Source organism: Muntiacus reevesi, chromosome 12, assembly GCF_963930625.1.
Source record: "Muntiacus reevesi chromosome 12, mMunRee1.1, whole genome shotgun sequence".
NCBI classification, from domain to species: Eukaryota; Metazoa; Chordata; class Mammalia; order Artiodactyla; family Cervidae; genus Muntiacus; species Muntiacus reevesi.
In genome coordinates this window covers 68,118,019-68,133,050 of record NC_089260.1, presented here as the reverse complement: position 1 = coordinate 68,133,050, position 15,032 = coordinate 68,118,019, and the positions used below count along the sequence as shown (strand labels likewise).

Sequence of the window (15,032 nt, the reverse complement as noted above, 5' to 3'; positions counted from 1 at the left end):
CTCACCACCTGACACCCAACAGAGGTGCCCAACAGGCAGGAGCTACCATGGGACATAGTGCTGAAGCTCCAGATGTGTAACTGGGAGTGATATTGAAGCCTTAGGCAAATATGAGTCGTATGTACCCACCTCATTGGAAAAGACCCTGATGCTGGGAGGGATTGGGGGCAGGAGGAGAAGGGGACGACAGAGGATGAGATGTCTGGATGGCATCACCGACTCGATGGGCATGAGTTTGAGTAAACTCCGGGAGTTGGTGATGGACAGGGAGGCCTGCTGTGCTGCGGTTCATGGGGTCGCAAAGAGTCGGACACGACTGAGTGACTGAACTGAACTGAGCCAAACTGATACCCACCTCCCACACAGCACATAGTGTAGCCTCTGCAAACTGTGATAATCACTAACCAAACTGAGCCACATGGAGAGGTGCCATGTTCAGTTCTCAATATTAGAGCAGTCGTGGGGGAAAGTGTTTCCTAACACCCACCTTGAGGGGGAAAGGGCATATGGAGCTCTCCCACAGCCAGAGTACTCAGATAAAATTCCAGTGGTGTGTTGACAGCAGCTGCCAAGTGAGAAAGAGGAATGATGAAATAAGTGGGAAAAAATGGGCAGAAGCAATAGATCAAGCCCTATATTTGATGTTCATTGCCAAGTTTCTCAAGAGAATATTTTATAGGGATGGATGTAATTTTTGAAAAGTCTCTTGTTAATAGCCCCTTTCCTGGGCAAACAGAGCTTTAGAGGAATTATTGGGTGCAAGGAGAAGGGAAAGGTGATTGTGAACATGATTGACAGGGTTGCACAGCGAAGGGGGGTCCCATCATTAATGCCACGCGACCCAACTTTCTGTGTTTCCCACAGGGTGATGCCCATGGCCATCCAGTTTTCCATTCTGATCATGCTGCACTCGGCTCTGGTCCTCATCACTACAGCGGAGGATTACAAGTGTTTGCCCCTGGTCCTCCGGAAGACCTGCTGTTGGATTAACGAGACCTATTTGGCCAGGAACGTCATCATCTTTGCATCCATCTTGATTAATTTCCTGGGCGCCATCCTAAATATCGTAAGCATTGCATGTCCTTGGGTGTCTAGTGTGTAGTCAGGAATGAAGAGTTTATAGAACCTGCAGCCTCTGGCATTGCCTTCCTTGGAACTAATTATTAATGCCTTCGTGTATCTGGTCAAACCCCAAGTTCAGGGTTAGAGAAGGAAGACGTGGCTATACTGTCAGAACCGTGCATTTTACTGGTGGAAAACGGTCTTTTTCTCAGTGGTGGAGGTTATTTGCTCTAGAGGCACTGCAAGTGCCCTTAAGTTTCTGTACTTCAGTGGCCAGTCAATTAAAGTCGTAAACAAGAGTTACTGCTCATTAAGTTCCCACCTGCTGTGCGCCATGCTCTGAGGGAGGAGCTGTCTGTGCTCTCCGTATTTAGTTCTCGAATAGACCCCATGAGGTAAGTCTCTTTATCCCCACTTTACGGCTGAGGAAACTGAGGCTCAGAGACATGAAATAACTTGCTAATAAGGTCTGTCTGACTCCATGACTCACACTCAAACTCATTAGCCCAACTGTATCTCTGGGAGGGGAAGCGGGGAGAATGGAAATAAGTAGCTGTCATTTATTGAGCACCTACTGTGTGCCACAGGTAGGTATTACCATTCCCACCTAACAGATGCGGAAGCTGCCTTTCAGGAAGGTTGAGCATCTTGCCTATGACGTTCTAAGAGTTCATACCGGATGTGACACATCGAACTCGGATGAATCTCCAACTGCCATATTTATCACTGTCTTTAACTTGGTGATCCATGCTTCAGTGAATTCATATTCTCTCTAGAATGGTAACGTGGTAGTTATAGGCATTTTCTGTGTCTATCCCAATAGTCTTGTGTTGTCCATGGTTTAGGAACCTAGATGTTTAGGAGAGATTTATCTGATTCCAGGCTTTGAACATTGAAGGAGATTAATTAAGGCATCATCTTGTGGCCAAAGCCATCATTGTGTCCTTTGGGCCTGAGGGAGGGTCTCCAAATGTTCAGGGAGCCCAACTGTTGGACCCCCACAATTGTCAGTCCCTAAGTCAGAGATTTACACTGCCTGAAATCCATGTCACACCTAGTGTCCACGTTGCTCAAGCTCTGTGGTTGGCCTTGTTGTAAAGAGACTATGGGACAAAGAAGAGGGGAATCATAGTCTAATTAAATTCCTCATCTAATGAACATTTTATAGATAACGGCAATTAAAAACAGAAGTCCTTAGTCATTGATCACGGACTGCAGAGCTGAAGCCAGGATCTCAACTCTCGATGAATCATGTTTCTGGGGCGTCCCAGTGACTGTAGGTCAGGGTTGCCACTGGGGCCAACCAACCCACAGTGTTGTGGGAGGAAGTTCAGAGGCTTTGGAGTCAGATAGACCTGTGTTCAAATCTCACCTCCACCACTTATCAGCTCGGTGACCCTGGACAAGTTACTTTACTTCTCAGAGTTTCATATTTTCCAGTTGTAAAATGGGGATAAAAGTAGTAGCTACATCACAAGAGGGTTGTGACGCCTATTTTGTGCAAAGTGTCTGCCGCAGCCTAGGCGTTCAGCCAGTGGTAGCTATTCTCTTCTGAGTGCCGCAAGATCTCCTGCAGCAACTTCTAGCCTAGGAAATGCCCACTACCCCAATGCTAAGAGTCTTTCTGGAAAGCATGCCCTGTGGGTCCCTTGAGTCCCCCCAGCTGTTCATGTGGAGACAGGCTGTGAGTGTTCCCTCCCTAGTTCTCTCTTCCAAGCGCCACAAGCGCACTCCAGCGACCCTCCATGATGGGGCTGGTGGAGCAGTCTTACCCTAGTTTCATGACTGGCTTGTGAATTTTTTTTTCTGAGCCAGTCCTTTCTTTAAAATGAAACAGAAGATCCCAGCTGGGCTTGCATTCTGAAATCCAGCCCCTCGAGGCCCCGATCTGCCCCAGTTGTTTGCCGAAGCCCCGCAGCAATAGCACAGGACTCCATCTCCAGCTCGCACTGACTTTGTTGTTCCTGTGTTTTTTTTGTTTTGTTTTGTTTTTTGTTGTTTTTTTTTTTCTTAATCCGCAGCTGTGGTGTGATTTTGACAAGTCGATACCCTTGAAGAACCTGACTTTCAATTCCTCAGCTGTGTTTACAGATATCTGCTCCTACCCAGAGGTATTTATTCACGAGCTCCCCTCGGTGAGACTGGGGCTTAGGCATCTTCACCAGCTCCGAATCGGCAGGACTGGCTGAGGGGCCCTAGACATGCTAGCTCTCCAGGGGCCTGTCTGCCCTCCTCTGACTCTGCCTCCTTCTTTTCTTCTTCTTCCCCTTTTCTGCCTTCCCTTCTCTCCTTATATCTGCTGCTTCTCTTCTGTCTCTTTCCTGATCTCTTCTGCCTCTCTTTACCATTTCTCTTCTATTCTTCCTCCTCCTCTTCTTTCTTCTTCACTTCTTCCTCTGTCCACGCTCTTCTTTCCTTTGCCTCCCCTTCCCTCTCATTTCCCCCCAACTCCTCTTAAAACCCTAGAGCGGAATGTGCTGTTGTCTCCAGTATGGGGCATAGCGCAGAGCTGTGGCTCAGAGTTTGCTGCATTGGAAAAGGAAAGGATGGAAGGAAGGATGGATAGAAGGAAGGGGAGATAGAAGGAAGGAAGGAAGCTAGTAGATCACAAATGCAGAAAACAACTAAACATAAATCAAAGTGGGACTTCCTTGAGAGTCCAGTGGTTAAGACTCCGCACTTCCACTGCAGGGGACACGGGTTCAATCCTGGCTGGGGAACTAAGATCTCATATGCTGAGCAGTGCGACCAAAAAAAAAAAAAGGATAAGTAAATAAATATAAATTAAAGTGGTACAGAAAGTGCCCATAGCATCGCAGACTCAGGCAATGTCCCAGCAGGTCACTTACCATTGTAGTATAAACCTGACCATCTCCTGGCCCCTCACAGCCACTAGTCTGGCCCTGGGTCTTGGGGTCAACCTAAGGATCAAGCACAGGACAATCTTTGGCTCTGTTAAGCCATGACCCAGACCTTTACATACTGGGATATAAACTCTGGGTCTGGAGGGAAGACAGTTGGGATGTCCCAGCAGACAGCAGCCAACCTTGAGGACCTTGGGTAGACTTCTGTTCTCTGAGACCTCTTCCAGTATGTGGTGGGGGAAAGGCGCTCTGTTACCTGACCTCAGCCCCAGAATTGGTCCAGTTGTTCTGAAAAGGAGAGAAAGCCTCACGTCCGACCTCAGGTAATAGAGCATCTACTGGATATGCACCAAATCATTAAATCTTCAGGATATGTGGAGGATGCTACTACCATCTCCATGTTGTACATAATGAAACGGAGGTTCAGAAAGTAACTTGCTCACTGCTACTCCTGCCTGACCCACTTTTTTTCTCACTTCTTTTCATTCTTCCTTCTTTCTGTGTTTCCCTTCTTCATTCAGTTATCAAGACTTACTGCTGCAGTTCAAACCACATCTGGCTTATTCATGAGCTCACACTTCTGAATTCAGGCTCCATCCCTAGGGAAGAACAAGGCTCTTCCTAAGGAAGTTCTGGGCAGGATGGGACTAGCTCTGGTTTCACAGCTGTGTGGGGCAGACCATGTGCTCTGGAACTTCCTCCCACCAAGAAAGGAGTGATCTCCAATTTTGTAGAGTCTGTGGGACACCAGTCCCCTGAAAACACCTTTATTTGGAGGGCATGAAGAGTGTCCAAGAGGCAGTAAGTTGGCCAAGAATCAGATATTTAGAGTTAGGCAAGAGCTGGATTTCACTCCAAACTGAGCCCCTTTACTTGCTAGCAGTGGAATCTTGAATCTGTTCAAACTCTTTCTGAACCTCAGCTTCCTCATCTGTAAAGTGGAAAAAATAATACCTTCTTTGCACAGTGACTGTGGAGTTACAGAATATCAGGTTCCATGTGCCTACCTAGATGAGTTGGCAAACGTCGAGTTTCTAACATGTGATCTGACTTGAAGCTGGTGTTTAAGTATTAATCTGGGCCTCTGATTCAATGCTGTGTATATACCCCTTGCCTCAAACTTGAACTCCCAAACTCAGGACCACAGCACTCATGGATTTCCCAGGCCTAAAAAGTGGTGGGTAAGCTTTTGGATCACATAAGTTCATCTCTGTGCCTCTGTTTCCTTCTCTGCAAAGTGAAGACAGAAACAATACCTTCCTCATGGGTAGTTGTGAGGATTAAGTGAATTAATCCATGGAAAGTGTTTAGAGAAACACCTGCCACAAAGTATCTGCTGATTAAATGTCAGCTGTGATTCATTTACTAAGTTAAAAGGTTTTGAACTTGCACCATAAAAATATATTTATCTGTAATATATACCAATGTCCTGGGCTTCCCAGGTGGTGCTAACGGTAAAGAACCCACCTGCCAAAGCAGGAGAAGTAAAAGATGCAGGTTCAGTCCCTGAGTCAGGAAGATCTCTTGAAGGAGGACTTGACAACCCACTCCAGTATTCTTGCCTGGAGAATCTCATGGACAGAGGAGACTGGTGGGTTATGTATAGTCCATGGGTCACGAAGAGTCAGATGTGACTGAAGCAACTTGGCATGCACACATGCACCATTGTACTAAAGTGTCATGTACATTATGAAACATATTTGTAAAATCGAAATGTTAAAAATGAGATAAAATAAATCAATCAGTTTTAATATTAAAATTTTCCTCCCAAGACAGAGGATCATCTTGCCCAGGGGCCAGCAAACTATGACCACAGGCCAAATTCCACTTGCCACCTGTTTTGTAGATAGTTTTATTGGGCCACAGACACACCCATTTGTTAGCAATGTCTTTATGGCTGCTTTTATAATATAATGGTAGAGTTGAGTAGTGGTAACTAAGTCAAAAATATTTGCTATCTGGCCCTTGCCAGGCAAAGTTTGCCAGATTCTGACATCTCCTCAGGTGCGGGAATCCCACTGGCCTAAAATGTGAGCACTAGGATTCTTTCCATCATCAGCTACTACAGCAACCTTGTTAAACCCACCATTTACCAAATTGATATATCTGGCCATGTTTCTCTACCCAAGGATTTGTCTACCAAAGTAGAAGGAATCAGACATTCAAACTTTCTAAAAGGCTTAATTTGCACAGCCACCTCCCATCACTCACAAGTGTGTATCCCCAAGCAAATCACTTCCTCTCTCTGAGCCTTGGTTTCCTCATCTGTATACTGGACCTCTCTACCTCCCCCATGGGGAACAGTTCTCAGTCCAGAAGCAGGTAATTAAGCTGTATGATGTGGCATAAACATAAGAGACTGTCATCATACATGGTATAAACTAAAGTTTATTTCTGAACTGGAGCTTGCCAATTACTAAAGAAAAAAAAAAAGTGAGGATATAGGAAATGATCATGAAGAAAGTCATGTTCCAGCTATGATTTGAGAAGCAGTCTAGGAGAGCAAAGAGCCATAAGTTTGTAAAGTGGATGACAGTCACATGCACAAACCATTATCATCTCAAACTCCAGAATGTGGTTCTCAGGAGATTCAATGGGAAGATTTTCATTTTACGTTCAAACCCCTTTAAATATGCTCTAGCAGATTGGAATAGTCATTGACCAGTCAGCTATACTTGCAAGTACAGTCAGAGTATGCTATGGTTTTAAAGGGTCCCTGGGAACCAGTTTTCCCTATAGGCATCAATCATCATTGTTGTCTTTGCATCCTGGGACTTTCTCCCATTTCTCTTTCATGAATTCAGGTTCTACCCAGCCCTCAAACCTTTTTCAAGTGTACCCAATCCCTTCAGATTCAGTTCAGTCGCTCAGTTCTGTCAAACTCTTTGCGACCCCATGAACTGCAGCACGCCAGGCCTCCCTGTCCATCACCAACTCCCGGAGTTTACTCAAACCCATGTCCGTTGAGTCTGTGATGCCATCCAACCATCTCATCCTCTGTCATCCCCTTCTCCTCCTACCCTCAATCTTTCCCAGCATCAGAGTCATTTCAAATGAGTCATCTCTTCGCATCAGGTAGGCAAAGTATTGGAGTTGCAGGTTTAGAATCAGTCCTTCCAATGAATATCTCAGGGTTGATTTCCTTTAGGATTGATTGGTTTGATCTCCTTGCTATCCAAGGGACTCTCTAGAGTCTTCTCCAACACCACAGTTCAAAAGCATCAATTCTTCGGCACTCAGGTTTCTTCACAGTCCAGCTCTCGCATCCATACATGACTACTGAGAAAACCATAACTTTGACTAGACAGACTTTTGTTGGCAAAATAATGTCTCTGCTGTCTTGGTTGGTCATAACTTTTCTTCCAAGAGGCATGTGTCTTTTGATTTCATGGCTGCAATCACCATCTGCAGTGATTTTGGAGCCTGAAAAAATAAAGTCTGTCACTGTTTCGCCATCTATTTGCCATGAAGTGATGGGACCAGATGCCGTGATCTTAGTTTTCTGAATGTTGAGTTTTAAGCCAGCTTTTTCACTCTCCTCTTTCACTTTCATCAAAAGGTTCTTTAGTTCTTCGCTTTCTGCCATAAGGGTGGTGTCATTTGCATTTCTGAGGTTATTGATATTTCTCCCACCAATCTTGATTCCAGCTTGTGCTTCCTCCAGCCCAGCGTTTCTCATGATGTACTCTGCATAGAAGTTAAATAAGCAGGGTGACAACATACATCCTTGATGTACTCCTTTCCTGATTTGGAACCAGTCTGTTGTTCCATGTCCAGTTCTAACTGTTGCTTCCTGACCTGCATATAGGTTTCTCAAGAGGCAGGTCAGGTGGTCTGGTATTCCCATCTCTTTAAGAATTTTCCAGAGTTTGTTGTGATCCACACAGTCAAAAGGGCTTAGGCACAGTCAATAAAGCAGAAGTAGATGTTTTTCTGGAACTCTCTTGCTTTTTCGATGATCCAGCGGATGTTGGCAATTTGATCTCTGGTTCCTCTGCCTTTTCTAAATCCAGCTTGAACATCTGGAAGCTCACGGTTCACGTGTTGCTGAAGCCTGGCTTGGAGAATTTTGAGCATTACTTTACTAGCGTGTGTTTCCTGCCAATCTCACATGTCCTTAAGGCATCATCTTCATACTCACGGTTCATCATTTCTATAATTCATGTAGCTAGAACATTTCTTCCAACTCTTCAAGCTTCTAAATTGCTTTAAGGAGAAAACACAATATTGTATTCAATATTCAACATTACCTTAAGGGCACAGCACAGGACAGAATCCACAATTTAATAATTTTTCTTTAAAAAGATAAATTTCAAGTGGAACCGTAGAGATAAAATTGCCTTCCCACCTGAAATAGCTAAAAACAAACAAAATATCTGAAGCAATAGTTTTCAAGACACTGGGCATCAGGTACTAAAGGAGCACAATCCCTGAAAGACAGGAAGCAAATTAAGTGAACCCTATGATTGCCTGGGCTGTATCTTGCATTAAGAGTGTTTCAGACTGGCTCAGGTTGGAAGAACGCACATGGAACTCAGTGCAACTTCCTGATTTGCGGAGAGAAAACTGAGAATCTGGGGGGACCAAGGTGGCTAGAGTTTGTAGGACATACTGCCAGAGAGAAGAGTTTCTGAGAGAGAAGACTCAGAGATCTGCAGAAGGTCCGATCAGTGCATGCATATGAGGAAACAGCGATGCTCCAGAAAAAAAACATCTGAAAGGATTAGTGCCTGACTCTCACATTGGGCTGGGAATAGTGTCTTTTCCCACAGTCTGAAAAATACCATAATTCATGGGACATTAAGTAGAGCAATCAGATGAGCCTTGCTTCAGTAGTGTTCAATAATTACCCCTAGATTATATGCTGTTGCTCTAGTTCTTCCTTAAAAATAATCTTAAAGGAAGATGAGGCTTTCTGGTGGTCATGGTTGAGACCCTACCCTTTCAATGCAAGGGGTTGGGTTTCGATCCCTGGTAAGGGAACTAAGATTCCACAAGCCATGCAGTGTGGCAAAAAAAAGAAAAGAAAAGTAACACCAAAAGTCTAATAAGACATTTCTCCTTTTTATGAAGATCAAAATGTTTATTATTTTGTGTTACAAAAAATGAAAAGAAATCCAATCAGATAATGAAGTAAACATATAGGGCAATAAATCTTTAAAAAAGGATAAATTATTCTAAAAGAAATGAATCCTAGAATGTTTTCCCTTCAAATCAACCACTCTGTTGGTTAATAAACTTCTTGTAAAATGAGAAATATTTTATATTAGAAAATACAGTTTTATTTCTGTATTGGAAAAGAATGTTCATGTCAGCCTTCTTTGTAATAGATAAAAACTGAAAATAACCCAATTGTCCCTAAATAGTCAAGAAGATAAAGAAACTAAGAAACTATAGAATAACCATCCAGGGGACTACTACCCATCGGTAGAGAGAGATGATCTCTGGATATATGTGCAATAACATGGATGAATCCCAAGATCGGTATGCTGATGGGAATAAGCAAAACAAAGCAAAAGTATGCATTTGTATGGTCCTACTGATCTAAAACTGTAGAAAATGTATTGATAAGTTGATACATAATAGCAGAAAGAAATAGGTGGTTGCCTCAGGAGGAGAGGGAGGAACATGGGAGGGGAGACTCCTAAAGGGATACACTGAAACTCATGCTAGTGTTCATTTTCGTAATTGTGATGGTTTTGTGAATGTATACAAATACTTAAGCTTAGCAAAGTATATGCAATAGATACATGCAGTTCACTGTAGGTGAATCATAACTGAAGAAAACTATTTTAAAACAAGTGCAAAAGGAAACAGAGAGAGAGAAAGGGGAAGAGAATTAAGAGTCTTGAAAACCTGTAGTCAGAACATTTTGGCTGAACATGCAGCTGTGGTCTTTAGCAACTTACTTAATCTCTTTGAGCCTCATTTCCACACTGGGATAACGGCTGTGCCTACCTCACAGTGTTATCCTGAGACTTAGATTGAGAGAATGCATGTATACACTTAACTACAGTTTCTGGTGCATAATAAATGCTCATTAAACATCAGTTGATCATGATGATGAAGATGAGGGATGAAAGGGGGTGGGAGTTAAAAGAGGAAGACAAAAGGGAGAAAAACCAAGAAGGAGCAAAAAGAGAGGAACAGAAACAAAAGAGTGACAATAAAGCAAATAGTTCATGGTAGTCGCTCAGTCATGTCCGACTCTTCACGATCCCATGGACTGTAGCCTGCCAGGCTCCTCTGTCTGTGCAATTCTTCAAGCAAATAAGCAGATATTTTAAATTCCAAAAGTGACTGTAAAAATTGGTATTTTCTTAAACTTTGCCTTCCTTTCTCTGGTTAACTTCTCAGGTAGGAATCAGAGCCTTGAGTAATTTTGGAGGAAAATGTATTCACTGCAGTCTAAAATCTCCAACTGGCATTCAGGATAAAATTAGATTCTCCAGACTTTCACAGTGGCAGGTCCACCAAAAACTTCAAACAAAAAATAAGTGTCAAATAGCACCATTGTAATTTCAGAACTTTTTCTAGTTGAACAGAGGGATATTATATAAGCTCATTTTTCTTCTATACTGAGCCAATTTATGTTATGGCTAAATACATAGTGGAGATCATTTTGTTTTTTCCCAAATGGTAATTAATTTTTGGAATTGCCTTTCCCACAAAGAGCCAAAAGTTCTAATAACACAATGTGATCCAAAAACCAAGTCCCATCTCACTGAAGCTTGGATTCCAAATGTTTAAGGACATTAATTGTGCATGGAAAATAGGATAGATTTGAATGATAGAAGCTGTGAGGTGACACAGAATGAGCAAGCACTCTTTTTCTGCCATTAACTAGCCATTTAGCCTTGGGGGAATCACCTAACCTCTTTGAGCCTCAGTTTCCTCATCTGTTTAATGGAATTATTAAGATTGTTTGGGTGACAAATAGAGATAATACACATAAAATACTAAATATCAGTTTCTTTTCTCCTTCTCTTTCTTTAAAGCTTTGATAATTGAGTAAATAGTATCTGCCAAAGTAGAGATTTGTATTTAAGGAGGGAAATAGGAATATAACAATTTTTTTTTTTTAAAGCCAGGGCTTCCCTGGTGGCTCAGTGGTAAACAGTCTGTCTACCAATGCAGGAGACGTGGGTTCGATCCCCGGTCTGGGAAGATCCCACATACGGCAGAGCAGCTAAGCCTGTGTGCCACAGCTAAGGAGCCTGTGCTCCAGAGCCCTGGAGTCACAGCTAGTGAAGCCCACACACCCTAAAGCCCATGCTCCCCAACAAGAGAAGCCACCACAATGAGAAGCCCAAGCTCCACAAATAGAGAGAAGCCCCCATTCACCTCAACTAGAAAAAAAAAAAAGCCTGCCAAACTATGAAGAACCAGCACAGTCATAAATAAATAAAATGACTAAAAAAAAAAGGTGCAAGGCTTCATTCTCTAAACATGAGATTATCTGCATAATCACATATACAGCATGTGACTAAAAATTTGAGTGGGCCATGCTTTCATTGCAATATCAGTCTCCTATCAATTATTTACAAAGTGGCAACCACCTTGACTTGGATCATTCTCAGGAAGCCAGATCCTCCTAGACCTCCACGTGTTGCCCCAGCCAAGAGAGTGGCCTTGGAGAGGACACGCTCACTCCAACAGCACCCCCGTGTTCCTCTTTGCTAACTGTTCTTTGCTGACAGCATATACTTCCTAGGTATGTCCAGCAATGTCAAATTGTTATCCTCTGGGAACAAATTTAACTTTTGAAAGTCACCAAGATGTATAATCTGGCTGGACATCATTGTTTGAAAAGTGAAAGTGAAAGGGCTTCCCTGGTAGCTCAGCTAGTAAAGAATCTGCCTGCAATGCAAGCGAACTCAGTTCAATTCCTGGTTTGGAAAGATCCCCTGGAGAAGGGATAAGCTACCCACTCCAGTATTCTTGGGCTTCCCTGGTGGCTCAAACGGTAAAGAATTCACCTGTAATGTGGGAGACATAATCTGGTTGGACATCATTCTTTAGGAATCAAATATAAAAAAACTGCATTTTGGGGGGGGCATTTTTCAAAACCGGACTCTGAAGATTATTTACAGGGATCTGAGCTCAGTCATCAAAGAAGCAGGATCAAGATAAACACATAGTTCCTCAAGGTGACTACATTGAGTTGACCAATAAGCATCATCAAAAGAAGCATAGTTCTTATATTTTTTTAAAAAGTATAGAAAATATCAAATTCTTTCCCTAAGAACTAGCTATCTGCCTGCTCATTGGTTAGGTTTTATTTCATACTACTGTGAGTCATCGTTTGTGAACATCATTAACAGAGATTATGTCTTCCTGTGAATTATTATGAGGTTAAAATATTGACCGGGGCTGCAGTCCCTTCAAGGAAATAACCAGAAGAGTCCATCCTCAACCCAAGTCAGACACAAACAGCACATCTGCTTGTGGAATTTAAATACAGTTTCAACAGATCTAAGTTAACAACTTATGATGAACTAAAAAATACTCATCATTCTTCCTGTAGTATTGGGAGGAGGGGGGACGTCAACCATGGAAACCATGGAGCTCAGACAAGCCCACCACAGTCGGACTGTCCCAGAGCCTCATACATGTGTGAAATGTCCCTTTCCCCTACCTGATGCGGTCCAGGGAACAGCTGGGAGAGTCAGATCAGTCGTCCCCACTCAGCACCCATGCTGACCCCGGGTTCATGACAGCCTCATTCCTGGACCATGAGAGGAGTCCAAGGTCAGGAAGAGACAGGAAGCCACTGTCGCTGGCCTGTGTACCCTTCACTGTGTGCTCGTATCAAGGCTCGTAATTGCTAAATGCTTGATTTTGTGTGATTCGGGAAGTTTGGATCCTCTCTTTGAAAACTCTCTGCTCTCTCTCCTTCTTGTTCTGCGACTTCATAATGCCATTGGATTTTGACAGGAATCAAATGGTTACAGACACTCCAGTACATACTACCCCTGTCAGCAGATGCGCAAGTCCCTTTAAGTTATCATTGTGTAAAATTCTTCTTCCTCCTTCTCTAAAAGGAAGATGATGTATTGTGACAATGTCCTGACATTAGGATGGTGCCTTCCAGCCTGGAACAATGCTTGGTGTCCAGCAGGTCCCCAGACTACGATTGTAGGGAAAAACTTCACTGTTTAGTTTATAAGATGCTTGTCTCAAGCAAACAGAGTATTGCTCCCCTTAACACTTTGTCAAGACGTGGGAATCCTTCAGTCATTGCTCAGAGATTTCCAGAATTTCTTACCTGTCTCCTCTACCTATACAGAAATTGTCTCCTGATGTCCCAGGAGAGAGAAGACAACCAGTTACTGGAAAGAGCCATGCATAACAAGGCTGGAATGGTTTTTAGAAATTATTAAGCCCACTATGCCCACTAGAGTTAACAGTCACAAGCACAGGTTGTATCCACGTGTCCTCGGTATCATTTTCTAATTATGAGGACTTGAAAATTTTACTTCAGCTCTATGAACCTCAGTTTCTTCACCTGTAAGATGGAAATTAGGAATCCCATCTTGACCAGCTGCTTTGAAAAATCACAAGGGAAGACCATGTGTATAAAAGTCAAAGTACCACCATCAAGTGGGTCTTGAATAATGCAAGTTTTATTCTTTTTTCCTACTGGATACTCAGAATCCTAACCTTTCAACCAAAATGATATAGTGGGTCCTTCTGTAAGGGAAATGGGCTGAGGATCTTCCTGCAGAAGGCTGAGATCTACCTGGGCAGACTGACACCTGGGGGTCCCTCTAACGTTGCTGCCCGTGATTGGTTCCCAGCTGGCCTATTGCGCAGCTACGTCTAATACGAGATGGCAGGTGTCATGCTAGTCTGGGAAGGATGCGTGGAGGAATGAGGCCATATCCACCTGGAGGATTTGCAGGGAAGCGTCTCAGAGGAGAGGACACCTGAGCTAATGCCATGAGAAGCGTAAGGCTTGGTCACCCGCATGAGACCTGAGAGAAACAGGACACTGGAGAAGCAAAGCCCTAGAGGAACAAGTGAGCAGGGAAACAGCTGGTGGGAGATGGCCAGTTCATAGTGAGGCTGGAACATGTGTCGGGATTTGGAAAGTGAAAGGGAATCTGATATATGACAGTCTTGAGAATTTTGCCATGCAGGAAGGAGAATATAATTTGAGAGACTAGAGAGCCATGGAAAGACTTCGAGTTAAGGAGTGACATGGTCAGATCTGAGTTTCAGAATACTGGCTGGAAAATAATAGTGTGTATGCAGAGACTTCCCTTGTGGTCTACGGATTAAGACTCCAAGATTCCACTGTGGAGGCCACAGGTTTAATCCCTGTTGGTGAACTAAGATCCCACCTGCCACATGGTGTGACCAAAAAAAAAAAAGATACTGTATATTCAGTAAGGATTGGGAACTGGAAGCAAACAGCTGCCAGAAAACTATTCCAAAACTAGGTGAGAACTAAAACAGAAATAGGATAGAAGGAGAAAGGTGGATGGATGTGAGATTTATTGAGGAAATAGAATCTACAAACTTAGGATGACCAGACTGTGGAATATGGGGGAAAAGAAAAGCAACAAAGATGAGACTAAGGTTTCTGGCTTGAGAAACAGTGCCAATGGTTCTGCCAAGAATTGGAAAGAGAGTTTGGGGGAGGTGGTGATAGCTTATGGTGAATGATGTTGGATTCGTGATCTCCAAAGAAGATTTAGCTTTGGGACCAGGGATCACTCAACAGCTTTTGTGTAGCAGAGTTTTATTAAAGTGAAAAAGGGACAGAGAAATTTCCTGACATAGACATCAGAAGGGGGATGGCGAGTGCCCCCACTCATTAATCTTAGCAAGGCCTTATATACTTTTACCAGACCCGCTCCCACAACATACACCTTAAATTAACAAGGTTAGAACTAACAATAGAAAGTTCTTACCAGACCCATGGAGTTGCCCTTGTGGCTCAGCTTGTAAAGAATCTGCCTGCTACGTGGGAGTCTGGGTTCAATCCCTGGGTTGGGAAGACCCCCTGGAGAAGGGAAAGACTACCCACTCCGTTATTCTGGCCTGGAGAATTCCATGGACTGTATAGTCCGTGGGGTCACAAAGAGTTGGACACAACTG

The 15,032-nt window shown here is 43.3% G+C and overlaps 1 protein-coding gene across 1 annotated transcript in view; it reads left to right on the top strand.

Moving 5' to 3' along the window:
• Window positions 1–15,032, top strand: part of ADCY8 (adenylate cyclase 8) — a 225,457-nt gene that overhangs the window by 173,416 nt on the left and 37,009 nt on the right. The window contains exons 10-11 of the mRNA XM_065902994.1: window positions 865–1,066; window positions 3,084–3,173. Coding sequence (XP_065759066.1) covers window positions 865–1,066; window positions 3,084–3,173 — 292 coding nt within the window. The remainder of the gene's footprint in view (window positions 1–864; window positions 1,067–3,083; window positions 3,174–15,032) is intronic.